The following is a 21,111-nucleotide window of genomic DNA, read 5'->3' on the forward strand; positions in this document are numbered from 1 at the left end:
TGAAAAAGCCGTCTTATAAGTTATGACCCCATTTCACCACACGCAAGTGGCAGAAATGACAATGATCAGCTGACGCATTTTTCTTGGCCGAAGTCAGAGCGCGCGGCCCGACGCACCACGCGTATTTGGAAATTCCGACCTCGACGAGCATCAGAAGCCACCTAACAGGCGTGTTCGAAACCGCAAGAGATGATGATGAACGGGTTTATCGAAACTTGATTGGATGAGCATATCGGTAATAGCGATTTCAGTGTGTGCATTTATTGTTCATAGTGGTGTGAAATGTGGTTGGGGTACGACCGACAACCCGTCGGGGCGAATTTCGCACTGGGGTACTCAAAATTTGAAGAATTTAAGACGTTTCCATGAGTTTTGAAGGTATGGATAAGTTCTAAAAATCCGGTTCTCCTTATCTGGGCCATTAACTCCATACGGTCCAAGAAAGCTGGCACACTACCTTTAATTCACATTGTGGATAAGAAAGCGGTGGATGACTCTCTGAACGACAAAGGTTTTTAATCACAACACAGTTTACCATTCAACTAATAAATATCATTCCCTCCTCAACAGTAAATGTATCATATTTCATTAACTAAAACTGATGAGCACAATGCACATCTTGTTTCGCATGGCACCGTGTCAGCAGAGAACTCTGCATAACATAGAAACGATTCAATTACCGTGTGTAAGGTTTGGTCGAACGACAGATTTTGTGAAAGCCGTGGGACGGACAGCGAGGGTATTTAACCGCTGCGCACACCCGTTTCACCATTCCATTCTGTTTCGGTGGTCCTGCCAGCGAGGTGAGGACTCAGGAGGACGGGGCGGGCACTGGTGGCGCCGCGCAGTGCCGGCCGTCACTCGGACTCGGCTGGCTGGCCGCCCACTGACCAGTGTCTCCTACAGCCGCTCCAGCGAGGAGCGCGGCTCACCAGTGGTGTGTTGGTGCAGTGGTGCAGACCCAGTGTGGTGTCAGTGGGCCCCGGAGAGAGTAGTACTGTGATCATTCTGTGTCATCCAGTGGCGATGTGATACCTACCGGCTGTATCAACACTTGATTTCGAAGACTTCTCTGAACTGCTTTGCATGAAGCTCATCATAAGACATTCAGAATGGTGCTGCTGTTACCATCGTGGTGCGATGGCTGCTTCAATGTACAGTCAGTCTTAAAAGTACCGCGCAAAGTACCGGTGGATCCATCAAGCCTGACCGAGGAAGGGCCTGCTATAATTTAAAAGTCACCGAACCAATTGACCTGGGGAATGCACGAGGATGTCAATTGCTTCGGTGGCTCAAATTGAGCAGTCCTTCCACGGTCGGGCTTGATGGATCCCTCGCACTGTTGCGCGGTACTTTAAAAACTGACTGTACCGTTGACTGCAGAATGATGTTTCACAATCAACAAGTTGCCTGGAGTGGTAGGCTGTGCCGCATAACACGGGCCGAGTTCGCAGTTCAATGCTGTGACTCAATGCTCATCATCGACACGCTTAGTTGCGTGATAAACGGCACACCGCGTTACAGGGAACGGATAGCTTCTGAGGAGTGGAATATCATTATATAGTCAACTGCACCTCCCCCAATCTGGTTGTCACCACATGTGGGCGTCATTGATTTGTTTGCGTTTCAGTTTTCACCATGAAGCTGTCCGTGTGTCTGCTGCTGGCCGTGGTGGCCACCGTCTCTGCCGACGAGGGCTTCTACCAGCCACAGGCCGTGGCCCAGTCGGCCCCCGGTGCCTACAATAATTACTACGAGCAGCAGTATCAGCCTACAAGGCGTCAAGGGTATGCGTTAACCCGCGACAGGGGTGGTGCTTAGATCGTAACACACCAAATCGAGGAAAATCGACGTCGATAAAATCGACAGAAAATCGAAGAAATGCGCGGTAATCAGTGTTCGAAATTGCGAAAGACATGTGCGGATAAGTGTGTCCTAGGGTGTAAGTGGTGTAACTACGTGAAAATTGGCCAGAAAAGAAAAACCTGAAAAACATCAAACACACTTCCCGGCCACGGCATGCGTGAATCACATCAGATGATAGTGAAACGATACCAGAATATATGAAACAGTTAACGTCTGCGTACATTTTGTCATTGCAGATGGTTCGACAGACTTTTTGGAGGATTTGGAGGATCTAACCGACGTCAGGGCATCGCAGGCCTTCTTGCTGGAATTGGTAAGTGAGGTCTTTTTTTCACTGATAATATCAGGCAATCGGTTAATTATAACAAAATCAGAAATTCACTGGTATTCTTCATTTTCTCCGAAAGCCTCTCCATATTCTCCCTTTTCTAGGTAGAACCTCATAGTTCATGCATTGCAAAATATTTCCTTTCATCACCAGCTACCAGAATAAATTGCCCCTTGTTTCCCGTCTCCACAGGTCCGATTGGCGCGGTCGTCGGCGTCGTGGTTGCCGTTGTTGTTGTCGTCGCCGTCGCCGCGGCCGCCACTCAGCTCAGCCAGTCCGGCAGAGGTCTGGACAATGACGAGTGGGAGGTGGACCACTCGGTCTGGATGAACCAGCTCCAGAGGGACTTTGAAGACTCGTGGTCACAGTAAAACTGTGTTTTAAAGTGATGATAGGCCAGCCTCAAATGCAAGAACGGATATAAATGGTGCTTCAATAATGATAATGTCAAAATGGTGCGAATGCTTTTTTTATTCAACGTTCTTTCCACATGCTCAATTATTAGTTACATTGTACTGGGAACGTGTTCTCATTGTTAATTATGTTGTTGGTGTTGTTATGCGTTACTTGTTGTCGCGAGGCTGTTTTCGTGATATGAAAGACAATCGAGTTGCAACTTGCTTGTCACGGATAACAGTTTGCGAAGGACTTATAGGTGAGTCCTGAATAGTCAAATGTCGCATGCCATTCATCCACTGCATAACTTTCGTGAAATGGTTAACGGCTGGAATTCATGTATCAATAAAGTCATGACATTGTTGTAGAGTGGATTTTGCTATAGAGTGAAAGAGAGAGATAGAGAGAGATAGAGAGGGAGAGAGAGAGAGAGAGAGAGAGAGAGAGAGAGAAAGAGAGAGAGAGAGAGAGAGAGAGAGAGAGAGAGAGAGAGAGAGAGAGAGAGAGAGAGAGAGAGAGAGAGAGAGAGAGAGAAAGAGAGACGGCTTATTATCGCTCAGGCACTCGGCAGAGCATCGTTCTGTCACAATCCGGTGGCACAACGTTAGAATCTTGGTGATTAAAACCATTCACATATGCTCACAGCCCAGGTCATATCCCACGACCAATGCGTAGAGACGGCCTCTCAAAAGGTCATACATGGGGCTCTCACTGCTCGCACAAAACGCTGGTGAGACAACTCAGACCTCACTGACTCCAGTAGGCAGCGAATTGCACAGGTCCAGCGTTCTAACGCGAAACGACGCCTCTCGGGCTCTGTCCTCTCCTCGGCCTGGGAAGAGGTCGTCCTGTCGCGTATTTCTCAGGCGAGTGTCACGGCATCGGGTAAACGAGTTGACCAGCGGGTCTGGTTCACCCCGCCACAGCACCCTGTGCATCAGTTCCAGCGTCTGAGTCAGTACCATCTGCCGAGGCGTCACTCAGCGTAACTGGTCGCGGAGCCGGGAAACATATTGAATTTACGACGGCCAAAAATCCCCCACAGCGCGAAATTGAGAATTTTTGTTAACCCGCGCCCTGCTGGGGGTCCTGGATTTCCACGCCCTGCTGGGGGGGGGGGTGTTTGAACACCCCCCCCCCCTTCTAACTCGGCTCCTGGGCCACGTAGCGATACGCGGAAGGCAGCGTTCGGAAGAGCGTCAAAAATAATGAGGAAATCACTTCGGTCAATTTTTTGTTCAGGTCAAAGGTCAGGTCACCAGAGGTCATTGAAGGCAAAATTTCGCCGATTTCCAGGTCGAATGTCGACAATTTCCAAGAAGCCAACGCATAACTCGGGAACCAATAGAGTTACAGCGCCGCGGAAAAGCGCATTCGATAGCCCTATTAACGCCCTTTCTGAGTAATGTTCTCAGATTTGACCTAACGTCAACGGTTTTGCCTGCAGGGGGCAAAAACTGCAAAAATAGCCGATTTTTTCGGAAACAGTTTTTCTGCAATAAATTTTGACCCAAGCCTTGTACGAGCTTACTTTTACCGGCATCGTGTTCCTCTCGTCAAGACGCATCGAATGAACTATAACTTGACCTTGAAAGGTCAACTTGAAAATTTGACCTCAGGTCAAGGTCATGACCTGACCGGAAAGGATCATGTTGCATATCAGTCGATCCGTATCGTCGAGCTGAACACATCTAAGGCGTTTTCATCGCTCTAGCATGCCTCTATCAAACGTTATTTGCGAAAAACTGTTAGATACCATTCGTGACCTAAGATGACCTCAGGGCATAAACAGGGGTCACGGACACCATTTTCATGTTCAGTGTGTATAAACCACTTGTAATTCAGTGTTTGGGAGTGTTTACAATGTCTTTCGTCCAAAAGAGGCGCATTTCAATTTTCTCCCATTGACTTATAATGGGGAGGCCGCCAAATTGACCTGACCTTAGGTCATCGATATCAAAATTCTGAGATATACATTTTGTACATGCTATTGCTCTTAGCAATCGCTGAAAGTTTCAAAGCGATCGGTCACTCGGTGTAGCTATGACAGACATTGAAACTTGTTATGAGGTGAGGTCACTTCAAGTGACCTGGTGACCTGACCTTGAATGACCTTGGTCTGAAATTTTCACAACATGTGTAGAATTGATGTATGATAAGGTGTACCAAAAACGGCGGCGCTCCGCGCCGCCGTTTTTGAGATATTCGCGAAAAACCACAAGGGGGGTGTTCAAACACCCCCCCCAGCAGGGCGCGGGTTAACCTGTCAAAGTTTTCCTGTGAGCCATTTCCGCAAACAGTAAGTCCATAGCAAATCCGCGAAAGTAAAAGTGTGGACAGTCGACACTAGCACTTACCGTCCGAAAGATATGACGGCAGCGAGATGAGTCGACAAGCACACCGGTACACTACTGCCGACACAGCTCGGATGAGTCGGACATGTGTGCTTCTCATGTCAGGGCACCATGGCACCGTCGAAGACGGCGCCTAGGCTCCTTACCTCTGCTTGGGGTTTCAAAGCTACTTCGCAAAAAGTTACGTCATGTCCGGAATAGAACGCAAAGTCTGTCGACTGCCAAAGATAGCAAACTGGGTTTTGTTTGCATTTACCTTCAGCGAATGTGAAATAAATCATCAAGCTCTAAGTGAGTTCAATTACCGGGGTTACATGAGCGATCCGTTCCAAATACGCACTACGCTAATGCGCATCAGCTCCCCACAAACGTATCTACGGCACCGGTTACATGAGACTAATTCGTTTTATCTACGTCAAACGGATCTTGTTTGGCTCACCCGGGCTGACTCCTCGACGGCCGGTAATTCGCATCACAAACGGAATAGGATTAGCGTACAGTCATGGCGCAGTTGCGGGATTTACAGGGACGACCGAACTAAATTTTAATTATTGAACGATATAACATCATTTGATATGCTCAAAAACATTAAAAATAAACATGAAATCAAAAATTGAAAACAAAGTTTTCGTGTTTTAAATCACTGAGCACTGATAACTTGATAAGCCATGCAGCGACAGCAGGGTGGTCAGAATAAATTTATCTATCAAAATATTTCATTCATTTTATTTTTGCTATTTACCAAATTCGCCTTCAAAGACTAAACCAAAATATCAACAATTTTTTTCGCTATTTTCTACGAAGCATTCAATAAAAAAGGCTTATTATTTTGCATTTTGACGCTTCCATTCAGCAAAGAATAGTTATTGTGAAATACGTCCAGTTCCGGTCCGAATCGTGCACCACGGCTAGATGAGCGATCCGTTCCAAATACGTACTACGCTAATTCGCATCAGCTCCCCTAGAACTTATTCACGGCACCGACTACATGAGCAAATTCGTTTTAGTGACGTCAAACGGATCTAGTCCGGCTCTCGGCCCGATGTGCATTACAAACGGAATAGCATACAAATGTGGCGCATTTCCGTAGCAATAGAGGTGACTGAATTTATAATTTAATATGTTATGTCTTTTTTTGCATTTCATCTGCTCATAACATTCTAAGTTAACTAGAGAAAAAAGTTGAAAATAAAGTTGTATTGTTTTGACTTATTGCTCACTTGCCTCTCTCGATTCGTCTGTAGTGCTGTCAGAAAAATGTTTTCACTGAAAGTTCTTAGGTATTTTCTTTTTTTGTTTTCATCATATATTTTTTGAAAACTTGACAAAATACCTAAATATTTTTTAACTTTTGATTTCAAAAGCAACAAATGACAAAATACCTTGTATTTTTCATTTTAAGACTTCTTTTTGGGAAGTAATAGTTCCTGTAATACGTATCTTGGTCCTATTCGCTCCTAAGCCTGTTTCTCAGCGGATTTTGTTCGGACCGCCGATTCGTATTAGCAGGTGGATACATGAGTCGGTAGTACGTTCCTGATTCGCATTAGCGGTGAATCCGATCGTGATACGTATTTGCTTTGCTCATGTAACCGCGGTTCGGATCGCCGATTCGTACTAGCAGGTGGCTACATGAGTCGGTAATGCGTTCCTAATTCGCATTAGCGGCTAAATACGTATTTACTGTGCTCATGTAACCCCGATAAATGATCGTTCCACGCGAGAGGTGCAGACGTCGTCTTTCGGCTATACGGCCCGCGCTCACCAACAGCTGGGTGTCATCTGCCGGATCTACGTATTGAAACACTAGAGCTCTATCAGCATTTTAGAGGTAAGTCATTGGCGAATATAATTAATAAGAGTGGTCCTGAAACTGAGCCTTGGAAGACACCCATGTCGTTGGCGAGCGGCCGCGACAGCACCCTACATCCGGACCCATCGTTCACGGACACGCTCGGTGTGTATCCCCGAAGATCGGCGGCGAACCAGGAGATCTCATGCAGTGGCAGACTGTTTCCGCAGTAAAATATAGTGGTCGATGACGTCAAAGCGTTCGCTCAACTGAGCACGCCGTCGACTTGGGTCGACTTTTCAGCGATTTCTAAGAGTAATTACGGAGCGAGCGAAGCGAGCGTAGTCTTTCCTTAGATTAACGGAAATTTCTGAGTATGAGCGGCCGGCCGGCCGGCCGGCCGGCCGTGGTCACGCTTTTGCGAGGCTTATATCTCAGCAACCACTTGACCGATTTACATGCGGTAATTTTTATAGGGTAGCTTCATTCCTTCTACCAAGTATTGCACTATTCCCGATGCATGTGGGTGACCCCTTATGCACGTGCCACGTGCAAAACGAAGAGGTGTCACTTTTGTAATTGTTGCAATATCTCGGTAACTACTTGGCCGATTGCGCTGAAAGTTGGTATGTAGGTAGGCACCCACTAGGCACTGCATATCCATGTGCCAGAGTTGGGGTGCTGCTGCACGTGCGCACGAACAGGGGTTGTTTCCAGATCTCGAGAACGACTGGACCGATTGCGCTCAAATTTGGTGCATGGTTAGGGACCAGTTAGTAGGGTGCCGTGCACAAGTCAGTTGGGACCCATTTTGCACGTGCGCACGTGCAGGGTGCCGCTTCCAGATCTCGAGAACGGCTGGGCCGATTGTGCTCAAATTTGGCACATCGCTAGAGACCGGTTAGTAAGGTGCCGTGCACAAGTCAGTTGGAGGTACCCCCTCGAAATTTCGCACGTGCAAGGCCCACCCTCTCGCTCGCTCCGTTAGTCGCCCCAAAAGGCGTTATACTGGTAGTATGCATGAAATGTATATCTTTGAACATTGATCTCGGTGACCTAAGGTCAGGTGAATTTGGTGACCTCTCCATTATAAGTCATTGGGATAAATAAGATCGAAATGCGCCTTGTTTGGACGAACATCGTCCTAAACAGTCCCAAGCATCGAATTACAGGTAAACATGACACAATCAATCGGAAAATTGTACCCATGGCCCCTCTTTGTGCCCCTGAGGACTGAGGTCATCTCAGATCATGAAAGGCTTCCAGCAGTTTTTTTTTTCACATAAACTTTTGATAGACATGAAATTGAATAGGTAGGTAGGTATGTGTACAGGGACCCGCAGTTGCTTCTGTACACACTAGTATTTCACTGTATTCTTGGCCTGTAACACCGCTGGAGGCGAATAGGGAAATGATTGTGTGCTTATTAAAGCCACCATCTGAAGGGCTTTAAACTGATGTGCTGCTCTCTTAACCCGCGCCCCGTTGGGCTCTGCCGAGCAACGCGCCCCGTTGGGGGGGCCAATTTGCCCCCCCTAAGATCTCGAGAACCACGCAACCTAGCGACAAGCGGCAAACGGTGTTGGATAGCCCTATCAGGGAACTACCTTGTGACCCAATTTTGTTGACCTAGGTCAAACCGATGACGTCACAGGTCAGGTCAAATGTCGAATTTTCACCGTTTACAGGCATTTCAAGAAATGCGTTGTAAAATCGAGTAAATTGCATTTCATTGAAAATCATCGATGGGGAAATGTTCTTCAAACACATATTTTGCTATTTGAAATCACTGATACCAGGTCAGGTCACAGAGGTCAGGTCACTGGGGGAACAATATGAAAGTGTCGTGTGATACATGTTTTATGGTCCATTTTACATGACAAATGCGATAATGTGGGTCAGGCAGACGTTTGGGCCAGCTTAGGTCAAGTTTTGGTCAAGGTCAGGTCAAATTAGGTCAAATTTCAAAGTTAATATTTTTGCATAAAATGGGTATCGATTCGATGCAGCTCGTCACGGAGAGTTCAATGGTGGTCTTTGTTTTGCTCTACGTCGTCTAGAATCGCTAAAAATTGAGTTAAAAAATTTGACATCCTCATTTTTGAACAGTTTTTTTTTTTGCTATAACTTGGCTAAAAAACGAGATATCGATCTGAAATTTGGTATATTTGTAGAAGAGCACAGGGACTATCATATATATTCCGATTTTTTCGAAATTCGAAATTTTTTTGTTTTTTTTTAGTTTTTCTAAAAAAATCAATTTTTTGAATTTTTGGGGGTCAAAAACCCAAAATTTTGAAAATCCGAGATAGCAGTTTTGTAGCGCCGATTTTTGTCTACTAGACCATATAAAGAACTTTGAAATTGCTTGGTAACTGTAAATTTGGTGAGCGTTTCAAGATTGCATGTTTTTTGCTCATCTTTGCTCGAACATGACCTCAGTTTGACCTCAATAACTCCTGACCTAAGGTGACCTAAGACTTGAAATTCGGTGTGAAGGTGTTAAATTGATGCCCGGGGAGGTACTGAAAATTTGGCGGCACTGCGCGGCGCCGTGTTCTTGCTATTTAGGAAAAACCACAAGGGGGGGGGGGGGTAAAATGGCCCCCCAACGGGGCGAGGGTTAATTCGGTGAACGTTTTATGGCTGTATCAGCAAAACATTGTTTTCAGCGCTTTTTCCTGCCCCATTCCTTCTGAAACCCTGGAACCGCTTATTCCATTCAATCCTGCCATCTGACGATGGTCGTGCTGATTACTAGTTCCGGCGCTAGTTACTGCTCCAGTTTTGCACCCGTCACAGACTCAGGCGACACCGTGGCTCGACCAGGGACTCAGGCGACACCGTGGCTCGACCGAGCCGACTGCCTGGGACGCGGTTAGATCGGACGTCCTGCTGGGGAAGGGGACGGGAGTGAGGGGGAGGGGAGGAGGTGGTCACGTGGTCCATCCAATCTCGCAGACGACCTGTCCCGCGCCCAGCCATGTTCCGTGATCCAAAATGGCACTAGAGAGCTGTGGAATGTCTGGAGGAGACGCTTCGAAAGCGAACTTCAGCAGCAATAATTTAACATATTCTGTGGAGATAAATGAATTATACATAATACACGGTTTCCCGTGCATAAATGGTTTTAACGCACGAGATGAGTGATTATAGCACGAGTGGTCGGTGCGCGGGTTAACCCTCGCCCATGTAGGGGGGGTGGTGGTGCAGCCCCCCCCCCCTGAGGTTTTTCTTAGCTACACGCCGAACCGTTTAAGATAGCCTGCTCAAATTTTTAGTACCCTATGGGGCATCCTTTGCGCAACTTTTGGTATTTTATTTTTTGTCAAGGTCATGTCAGGTCACGGAGTTATGACGTCATAAAGGGAACAACCTCCGGCCAGATTTACGCTAAATGGGAGATTGCTTCACATTGGTATAAATGCCGACTGACCTGACACACTGATGGATTGTTTTAGAATCATAACTGGCTGATTTGACATTGGCACAATGTCCGTTGACCTTTTCAAGGTTACTAAAGGTCAAGGTCAGGTCAGTGACCTCGGTTGACCTGTAATGACTTCTTGCACTTGTATGCCTTTTCGGAGTATTTAGATGCCCTGAATTCGAATTTGCTATCCATTTCAGGCATCGTCGGTTGTTTCTTGTAGTTCATTTTGGGTCAGGGTCAGGTCAGTGACGTCACACGCCTGACGTGACTCAATGCACAAATGACCTTGCAGACTTCCGATGCTCCCAACGCATTATTTTTAGAGTTATGACATCGAAATACACACCAAACGATAGAGAATTGATCAAGGATCACGATAGTGAAGGTTTCAAGTCGATATCTCTTACCGTTTTGCCGCAATCGGCGCGGAAATCTGATTAAGCTAGATTGTTCCGAAAATTTGACCTTTGACCGGTCATCTAGGACCAAAAAATATACCACTAATCGCGAGATTTCGTTGAGAGCAATCTGTTGGTCGTTTCCGCTAAGCTCTACGACGCTCCGTTTTCAAACGCCAGGGGGGTCGCACCAACCCCCCCCCCCTGCATGGGCGAAGGTGGCAAAACACCGTTTACGGGCGAGGGTTAACATTTATGCCTTTCAAATCCCATAAATATTTGCCTGGAGGCACCAAATTTGCTCAAGGGCCAGATTTCCTACGGGCGCACCTCCTGAAAAATTGGCGGTTTTTAAAGCCATAGGACCCATACGCCAGGGGCGGAGGTCGTAGCCTTCCCTTCCCCCGACCGCTCACGAAAAGATAGGTACTGGTCTGGCGAGGGTTAATTCACATTGTGGATAAGAAAGCGGTGGATGACTTTCTGAACGATAAAGGTTTTTTAATCACAGCACAGTTTACCATTCAACTAATTAATATCATTCCCTGCTCTGTTTTTTTTTTTAACAGTAAATGTATCATATTTTATTAACTAAAACTGATAGCACATCTTGTTTCGCATGGCACCGTGTCAGCAGAGAACTCTGCATAACATAGTTCCGATTCAATTACCGTGTGTAAGATTTGGTCGAACGACAGCTTTTGTGAAAGCCGTGGGACGGACAGCGAGGGTATTTAACCGGTGCGCACACCCGTTTCACCATCCCATTCTGTTTCGGTGGTCCTGCCAGCGAGGTGAGGACTCAGGAGGACGGGGCGGGCACTGGTGGCGCCGCAGTGGCGGCCGTCACTCGGACTCGGCTGGCTGACCGCCGACTGACCAGTGTCTCCTACAGCCGCTCCAGCGAGGAGCGCGGCTCACCAGTGGTGTGATGGTGCAGTGGTGCAGACCCAGTGTGGTGTCAGTGGGCCCCGGAGAGAGTTGTGCTGTGATCGTTCCGTGTCATCCAGTGGCGATGTGATACCCACCGGCTGTATCAACACTTGATTTCGAAGCGTGTCACTTGCTATGCGTGAAGCTCATCATTAGGAAATTCAGAACGGTGCTTCTGTCACCATCGTAGTGCGATGGCTGCTACATTTTGCATCAATCCTGGTTGTCACCGCATGCGGGCGTCATTGATTTGTTTGCGTTTCAGTTTGCATCATGAAGCTGTCCGTGTGTCTACTGCTGGCCGTGGTGGCCGCCGTCTCTGCCGACGAGGGCTTTTACCAGCCCCAGTCCGTGGCCCAGTCGGCCCCCGGTGCCTACAATAATTACTACGAGCAGCAGTATCAGCCTACAAGGCGTCAAGGGTATGTGTTAAGGGGAACATATTTTACCTCCTTAATTTCTTAAGAAAAATAATAACACTATATTTGTTTTTCCTGTGATACACAGTTGCAAAATAAGGTATGAAGTATTTTCGATTTTAAAACAATAATAATGATCATCATTGTTCATGGAAAAGGAGTCATGAAATTGACTTGATCTTAGGGCATCGGTTTGAGAAAAAAACGATATAGATATCTACTTTTTAAACTATTTTCTTGTAAATAAATCAAGCTAATCGCAACAGATGACAATAAAATAAGTTTTGAAATATATTTTAACAGTTAAGGAGATGTTAACATTATGTAATTGCAGATGGTTCGACAGACTTCTTGGAGGATTTGGAGGATCTAACCGACGTCAGGGCATCGCGGGCCTTCTTGCTGGAATTGGTTAGTGACGCCTCTCCGTAACTCTGAGACTCCTTAAAATATTCCTTTATAAATATTATAAGCCACACTTCGGAGTCAATCGATCGTTGTGTAATCGTTAAAAAGCTAGCCGTTTCGGATCATCTCGATCCTTTTTCAAAGCTATACCATGAAAACACAAAGTGACAGCACGGCACACGGAATTCGCGACATGATATACATATATGGAAAAATTCTTATATGTATTTTCCATGAGTTTTTTTCATCACCAGCTATACCAGAGTAAAATGCCCCTGTTTCCCGTTTCCACAGGTCCGATCGGCGCGGTCGTCGGCGTCGTGGTTGCCGTTGTTGTTGTCGTCGCTGTCGCCGCGGCCGCCACTCAGCTCAGCCAGTCCGGCAGAGGTCTGGACAATGACGAGTGGGAGGTGGACCACTCGGTCTGGATGAACCAGCTCCAGAGGGACTTTGAAGACTCGTGGTCACAGTAAAATAAAGCATCCAGGAGAAATGATAGGCCAGCCTCGAATGCAAGAAACATTTAACGAGTAAACGGTGCTTCAGGGAACAACGTTTTTGTAGACAAGTTTGCGTATTTGCTCAGATGAAACGCTTTTCCACATTTGTTGGCATTTCTTACTTTTACAGGCTTAATGCTAATAGCGGTTCTGATTGTTATCTGTGTCGTTAACGTTGTTATGCGTTTTCTTGTTGTTGTTGTCGCGAGGCTGTTTTCGTGATACGAAGGACTTTCGATTTGCAGTTAACCTTGTCAAGGAAGACTTTGTTACTTGCTCAAATGTGAATGCTGAATAGTTAGATGTCGCATGCCATTTAACCGTTGTGTACTATTTGCAATTGTTTCCACATTTGGTGCATGTTGTCCTACGTCCAACTGTGGTTCACCAATGCCATTTGTTTGTGTAAAAATAAATGTCTGTAACATTACTGTCAGGTGACTTTTCTGGAAGCCCAGAATTAGTCATCCTTTTGACCTAGAAAAGAACGCGCCAGGGACGCCAGGTGGTGCAAGATCCAGTGGCAGAGCGCTCTACCGTGAGGCAAGGAATGACATCTTGTCTGTTAGCCAGCGCATGACTGGGGTGGGGAGGGGGGAGCCCCCTCCTGTTTTTCTGCAATATCTTCTAAAACACTTGACATATCAACACGAAACTTACAGCAGCTTCAGTCGCATCAATTTGAGACCTTGTGTTTAAAAACAAGCTTTTAGCTACCGTAGGTCGGCCGGAAATGACGTCATGTCCAGGGGTGGATTTTTATGAAATCGATTGGGGGTGCTCAGCTTACCAGTGCTTATATCGATACGATAAAGGCAGTAGCATAAATCAACCTAGGATACCCCAAAATCTGGTTTTCTCACCGGTTTTAGGCCACTTATTTTTCGCTCATTTCAACGATAAGAGACAGAAAAAAAAACACTGACAAAAAAATTAAGAACTCATTCCGTCTCAGCCGACTCAGGAATCACCTAAGTAATTTTGGGTAATTTAGCAAAAACAGATAAATTATATAAATAGCATGTCCGATCACCAGCTGTCGGGACTGTCGACAAACAGACCCATCCTAAATCTTGCTCTAGCAATTTTCTGTCCAGGCTGACAGTGACAGTCCCTCGGCAATCGAAAGAGCGTCAAAAATAAGGAAGAAAACACTTCGGTCATTTTTAACCCGCGCCCCACTGGGGTCTGTGTATAACACGCCCTATTGGGGGGGGGGCTACCCCCTCCTAACTCCAAAACTACTGGGCCGATCGTCAAAATTCAAACGGCATCTGATAGCACCGGAAAAACTGTCCACAGAAACCTAATTTCATTGACCTCGAGGTCACCGATGACGTCACAGGTCAGGTCAAAGTAAAATTATCGATGTTTTGCTTGTTCACCTTTTGGGCTCTGGCTGCCGTCTTACAAGTCAGATCAGGCTAATTTTTGATTTACACACTCGGATACGAAGTTCAAATTTTGTCACAAGGTGTCAAATTGATGCAGCCGAAGGTACTGAAAGATTGGCGGCGATACGTCAAGCGGTTTATAAGTTATTGCCGAAAAACGGGAGGGGGCTTTGAATAGCCCCCCCCCCAGTGGGGCGCAGGTTAAGGTCAGGTCATGTTAGGTTAAAGGTCAGGTCACCAGAGCTCATCAAACATCAAATTTAGTCAATTTCAATAGTTTTGGAAACTGCCAACGGCTATACTCGGGAACCAATAGAGCTACAGCGCCGCGGAAAAGCGCATTCGATAGCACTTTTACAGACCTTTTTGAGTACCTATATGTTCTCAACACTAAAACACTAAAAAAGCCGTTGTGGCAATAACTTTTGACTCACTAGAGCCACGGCATTACTTTTGGCAGCATGGTGTTCCTGTCGTTGAGACGCGTCGAATGAACTATTTGTTGACCTTGAAAGGTCATTTTGAAAATTTGACCTCAGGTCATGGTTGTGACCTGATCGGAGAGGATCATGTCGCATCTCAGTCGATCCGTATCGTCGAGCTGAACACATCTGACGTGTTTTTACCGCTCTAGCACGTCTCCATCGAAAGTTATAGCAAAAAAAACTGCTGGTGACCGTTCATGACCTGAGATGACCTCAGAGGCATACAGAGGGGTCGCGGGTGCATTTTCCGATTCAGTGTGTCATGTTTACTTTTGAACCGGTGTTTGAGAGCGTTTTGAACGTCATTCGTCCAAAAGAGGTTCATTTCAATTTTCTCCCATTGACTGATAATCGAGAAGTCACAAAATTTACCCGACCTTAGGTCACAGATATAAAAAAAAATCCGAGAAATACGTTTTATACACAGGGGAGAGAAGTCATATTGCGCCACCTTAAGGATATCGGCCTATTGCGGCTTAACCCGCGCCCCGCTGGGGGTTCTGGATTTCCACGCTCTGCTGCAGGGGGGGGGTGTTTGAACCCCCCCCCCTAACTCGGCTCCTGAGCCACGTAGCTATACGCGGTAGGCGGCGTTCGAAAGAGGGCCAAAAATAATGACGAAATCACTTCGGTCATAGAGCTAAGCGGTGACATTGAGAGGATAGGGTAAGGGCGGGTAAGAGTACGCGGGCGATTAGAGTACGCATCAGCTGTTTCGGTTGCTTAGCAACGCGGGTTTGTCGAGTTCATGAAGTGACATGAAGCCGCCAGTGCGTGCATGTCACCAACGGAACGTGGGCGTTGAGCGGCGACGCTGTTGAGTTTAAGGCGATGAATATTATTTTCGAGCGTTATGATATTATTATGATATGGTACAATAATTTTGATACTTGGCAGTTGAGATAAGGTACATTTCCGTGATTGTTGTGGGAAACTTGCGAGGTTATCTGGGGAAATACTGTATAGTGCAATATTCTGTTTGCGAAGTTTTGCACAACGTTTCGGGGTTGTTTTGTGCGCGAATTGCATGTACGGTAAGAGGACGCACTGTTCAGGAGGGTAAGAGTACGCAGAATTATAGGGTGAAGTCGTATAAGAGTACGCACTTAGTGGATTTCTTGCTCTCATTTGTTTAATATTTGAAAGAAAGAAATTGCAAATAGGGAATATTAAAGTTCATTGAATTAGCCATCAACCCATGGGGCAACGATCCTTCAGCGTAAATGGAACTGGTCTAAAACTGACATTTTCTGAACCGCTGCAGTTGCGTACTCTTACCATATGGGGTGTGTAAGAGTACGCACGCCAGGCGGGTGGAGTACGCAAGCATATGAACACACACGTATGCAGCTTGTACTGTCCAAATGCTTAACTTCAAACTCAGAAGGCATTTAAGTTAATTCTAGTATCCAAAAAGAAAAACATAAAATAAATCTTTCAAGTCTATAAATCTGGAAATAATCATGTCGTGTGTTTCTTGAAAAAATGCACAATCAAAAGGGAGAATAGCTCGTATTTGGAAGAATTTCGGGTACGCATCTGCATCACAGTGCTCCATTGATGATATACCTACAAAACAAACGTCATTGAGCGATAGATTTATAATTTTATTTTTCTGTATATTCGATTTAATGTATAATTCTGCGTACTCTTACCCTCCTGAACAGTGCGTCCTCTTACCGTACATGCAATTCGCGCACAAAACAACCCCGAAACGTTGTGCAAAACTTCGCAAACAGAATATTGCACTGCACAGTATTTCCCCAGATAACCTCACAAGTTTCCCACAACAATCACGGAAATGTACCTTATCTCAACTGCCAAGTATCAAAATTATTGTACCATACCATAATGATATCATAACGCTCGAAAATAATATTAATCGCCTTAAACTCAACAGCGTCGCCGCTCAACGCCCACGTTCCGTTGGTGACAAGCACGCACTGGCGGCTTCATGTCACTTCATGAACTCGACAAACCCGCGTTGCTAAGCAACCGAAACAGCTGATGCGTACTCTTATCGCCCGCGTACTCTTACCCGCCCTTACCCTACATTAAATCGAATGTACAGAAATATAGAATTATTAATCTATCGCTCAATGACGTTTGTTTTGTAGGTATATCATCAATGGAGCACTGTGATGCAGATGCGTACCCGAAATTCTTCCAAATACGAGTTATTCTCCTTTTTGATTGTGCATTTTTTTTTAAGAAACACACGACATGATTATTTCCTGATTTAAGACTTGAAAGATTTATTTTATGTTTTTCTTTTTGGATGCTAGAATTAGCTTAAATGCCTTCTGAGTTTGAAGTTAAGCATTTGGACAGTGCAAGCTGCATAGGTGTGTGTTCATATGCTTGCGTACTCCACCCGCCTGGCGTGCGTACTCTTACACACCCCATATGGTAAGAGTACGCAACTGCAACGGTTCAGAAAATGTCAGTTTTAGACCACTTCCATTTACGCTGAAGGATCGTTGCCCCATGGGTTGATGGCTAATTCAATGAACTTTAATATTCCCTATTTGCGATTTCTTTCCTTCAAATATTAAACAAATGAGAGCAAGAAATCCACTAAGTGCGTACTCTTATACGACTTCACCCTATGCCGATGAAATGTCGTTTATTTTTGGTCGCAACCGGAAGATGTATAGTGATTCTAAAATTCTTAAATCAGGAGCTGGAAAAATACTTTGTATTACCTTTCTATGGTGATCAATCGCTTAAGATGCATCGTGAAGTCGTGTCCCTATTAACAAAATATTATCCATATTTGAACCCTAAAGTAGTTTTGCGTAACCAGTTCACCATTGGAACATTTTTCCGTTACAAGGACAAACTGCCCAAGCCGAGTCGCTCTGGTGTCATTTACAAATTTAGTTGCGCCTCATGCCTGGCGTCATACGTTGGTTCCACGTATCAACGTTTATTCACCAGAGTGGCTCAACACCAAGGCAGATCTCCTCGTACCAGACTGATGTCATCAACCCCAGCAGTTTCGTCCATTAGAGATCATGCGTTATCATGTGACGCTCCGTTTACGATCGATAATTTTGAAATTCTTGGTACGAACAGCTCGTTCCCTGATTTAAGAATTTTAGAATCACTATACATCTTCCGGTTGCGACCAAAAATAAACGACACTTCATCGGCATATCCTCTCAATGTCACCGCTTAGCTCTATGATGTGATGTGTGTACCCAATGGTGTGCAACTGCTCTCATGTGTACTGTGTATTTGTATCACCGTCGCGCGTTGTCATCACTTCGGCATTTTTGGGTCAGGTCAAAGGTCAGGTGACCAGGTCACTTGTCGTGACCTAGTTACCTGACCTTGAACGACCTGGGTCTGAAATTTTCACAATATATGCGGAAATGATGTATAGGTAGCCCGCGCCCCGCTGGGGTCTGCCGAGCAACGCGCCCTGCTGGGGGAGGGCAATCTGCCCCCCCCCCCCCCAGGATCTCGAGAACCACGCAAGATATTAGCGACAAGCGGCAAACGGTGTTGGATAGCCCCACCAGGGAACTACCTTGTGACCCAATTTCATTGATAAGTCAAACCGATGACGTCACAGTTCAGGTCAAATGTCTTATTTTCACCGTTTACAGGCATTTCAAGAAATGCGTTGTAAAATCGATTAAAGGTAGTGTGCCACCTTCCAATGATTTCCCATTTTATTTTTCCTAGGATAAGAACTAAGAAGCTTCTGTTTTTACCTAATATCGCAAAAAAAATCAAAAATGGGCCTAAAATAGTGCTTTTTTTGCCTAAAAGTTTATCGGTTTTTCGATATGTATAACAACTGTAGTGGGCTGACCTGCAAACAGGCGTCGGCAACAATCGCGAATGCGGCGCACATGTGACAATAAGCAAAGGTCATTATAGAGTTACGACGCACGGGAATGAGTTATCAGCTGTCTAATCGTAGACAACACAATGTCGAATTTAAACTGAAAGCCTGTATTGGTATTGTTTCTTTAATTTGGCTGCCGAACATTAATTTATGGTTTGAAATATTATTTTATGTAAAATAATTGATATGAAGCAGCCGTCTCTGAAGTTATGACCCCATCTCACCACGTGAAAGTGGCAGAAATGACAATGATCAGCTGACACATTTTTCTTGGCCGAAGTCAGAGCGCGCGGCCCGACGCACCACCACCGCGAGTAGACCGCGCCCAAAGCCAGGGCCCCGGTAATGTGAGGTAGCCGAGTCGGGGCGGCGTGCGCTGACCCAAGCCGGGGCCGCGGCTTTGGGCGCGGTCTACCGCATCCCCGGGCAGCCCCGGGCTATCACATGACACCGGGAGGACGCGCGGCCCCGGCTTGGGTCAGCGCACGCTGCCCCGACTCGGCTACCTCACGTTACCGGGGCCCTGGCTTTGGGTGCGGTCTACCGCACCACCTAACAGGCGTGTTCGAAACCGCAGGAGATGATGATGAACGGGTTTATCGAAACTTGATTGGATGAGCCTATCGATAATAGCGATTTCAGTGTGTGCATTTATTGTTCATAGTGGTGTGAAATGTGGTTGGGGTACGACCGACAACCCGTCGGGACGAATTCCGCACTGGGGTACTCAAAGTTTGAAGAATTTAAGACGTTTCCATGAGTTTTGAGGGTATGGATAAGTTCTCAAAATCCGGTTCTCCTTATCTGGGCCATTAACCCGCGCCCCACTGGGGTCTGCGTATAACACGCCCTACTGGGGGGGGGGGGGGGCTATTCATAGCCCCCCTCCTAACTCCGAAACTACTGGGCCGATGGTCAAAATTCAAACGGCGTCTGATAGCCCCGGAAAAACTGTCGAGCGAAACCTAATTTCATTGACCTCGAGGTCACCGATGACGTCACAGGTCAGGTCAAAGTAAAAATTATTAGCATTTTGGCTTGATCACGTTTTGGGCTCTGGCCGCCGTCTTACAAGTCAGACCAGGCTCATTTTTGGATCACACACTCGGGAACAGATGCTCTAGTTACCCTGAGGGTACCAAACTTGTACTTTGATTTTCAGGTCAAGGTCAGGTCATCACAGGTCACGAAAATATTATATCATGCGTCGGTCACGTGACACATGTTTTATGGTCCATTTAGGTCAGAAAGTTCGAATTTGATGTCGTCTGTGTTATTCGAGGTCATTTTGAGTCGAATTTAGCTTATGTTAGGTCACTTTCAGGTCAAAAAAGGTCAAATTTTGAAGTTAAATTTTTTTAACAAAAAAAGGTGTCTATTGGATGCAGTTTGAGCTCAGGAACACAATGGTGCTATTTATATTGGCGTACGATGTCAAATGCGTGCTGAAAAATTGATTTGAAAAATTATTAATTGTGAATTTTTTGCAATAATGCGTAAAACTTGGCCATTTTTGAAGATATTTAGCTAAAACTTGCTAGAGTTAGTCATAATAATGCGTTCTATCACATATATTCCGGTTTTTTTCGAAAAGTCAAAAACTGTTTGAAAAAATGTAAAAATACAAATTTTGGATATTATTACATTAAATTTTCGAAATTTTCAAAATTTCGAAAATCCGAGATAGCAGTTTGATAGCGCAGTCTATTCTGAGTCCTCTCATGCAAAGAAATTGGCTCTAGCTTAAAAACTGAGCTCTTGGGAGCGATTGCCGTGGTTCAATGTTTTGCGTCGAAATCGGCCGAACATGACGTCACTCTGACGTCATTTCCGGCCGACCTATAGTAGGTACGAAGTTCAAAGTTTGACACAAGGTGTCAAATTGATGCAGCCTAAGGTACTGAAAGTTTGGCGTCGATACGTCAAGCGGTTTGGAAGTTATTGCAGAAAAACGGGAGGGGGAGGCTATAAATAGCCCCCCCCAGTGGGGCGCGGGTTAACTCCATACGGTCCAGGAAAGCTGGCACACTACCTTTAAGATGTATTTCATTGAAAATAATCGGTGGGGAAATGTTCGTCAAATCCTGCTTCTTTCTTCATATCCTGCTTTTTGAGGTCACTGGTACCAGGTCAGGTCACAGAGGTCAGGTCACTGAGGGTCACAATATGAAAATATCATGTGATGCATGTTTTATGGTCCATTTTATATGCCAAATACGATTATATGGGTCAGGCAGCCTTTGGGGTCAGGTTAGATTATGTTCTGGTGAAGGTCAGGTCAAGGTCAGGTCAAGGTCAGGTCAAGGTCAGGTCAAGGTCAGGTCAAATTAGGTCAAATTTCAAAGTTGATACTTTTGCATAAAATGGGTATCGATTCGAAGTCCTGCGGGTCTTATCTCAGTCGAAATCAGGCACGCTTGTACCCTGAGCGGCCAATTGGCACTGCAGGGCCTCTCGGGCCCATAGGGCACCATGCATCTAATGAGGCGGCACACGCCCCTTGTGCCCCCCCCCCCCCCCCCCCCCCGGGTACGCTGCGCTGGCTG

General features: G+C 45.8%; 2 protein-coding genes across 2 annotated transcripts; both read left to right on the top strand.

The window, feature by feature from the left end:
* The first annotated feature begins 776 nt into the window (after positions 1–776).
* LOC122365958 lies at positions 777–2,957 on the top strand. The gene is made up of 4 exons (XM_043337649.1): positions 777–803; positions 1,631–1,787; positions 2,103–2,179; positions 2,387–2,957. The coding sequence occupies exons 2-4, from the start codon at positions 1,639–1,641 to the stop codon at positions 2,563–2,565; spliced, it is 405 nt and encodes a 134-aa protein (XP_043193584.1). The 5' UTR covers positions 777–803; positions 1,631–1,638; the 3' UTR covers positions 2,566–2,957.
* An 8,377-nt stretch (positions 2,958–11,334) lies between these two features.
* LOC122365957 lies at positions 11,335–13,257 on the top strand. The gene is made up of 4 exons (XM_043337648.1): positions 11,335–11,361; positions 11,766–11,922; positions 12,254–12,330; positions 12,622–13,257. The coding sequence occupies exons 2-4, from the start codon at positions 11,774–11,776 to the stop codon at positions 12,798–12,800; spliced, it is 405 nt and encodes a 134-aa protein (XP_043193583.1). The 5' UTR covers positions 11,335–11,361; positions 11,766–11,773; the 3' UTR covers positions 12,801–13,257.
* Positions 13,258–21,111: the final 7,854 nt, after the last annotated feature.

This window comes from Amphibalanus amphitrite, unplaced genomic scaffold (genome assembly GCF_019059575.1).
Source record: "Amphibalanus amphitrite isolate SeventyFive unplaced genomic scaffold, NRLGWU_Aamphi_draft 000774F_arrow, whole genome shotgun sequence".
NCBI classification, from domain to species: Eukaryota; Metazoa; Arthropoda; class Thecostraca; order Balanomorpha; family Balanidae; genus Amphibalanus; species Amphibalanus amphitrite.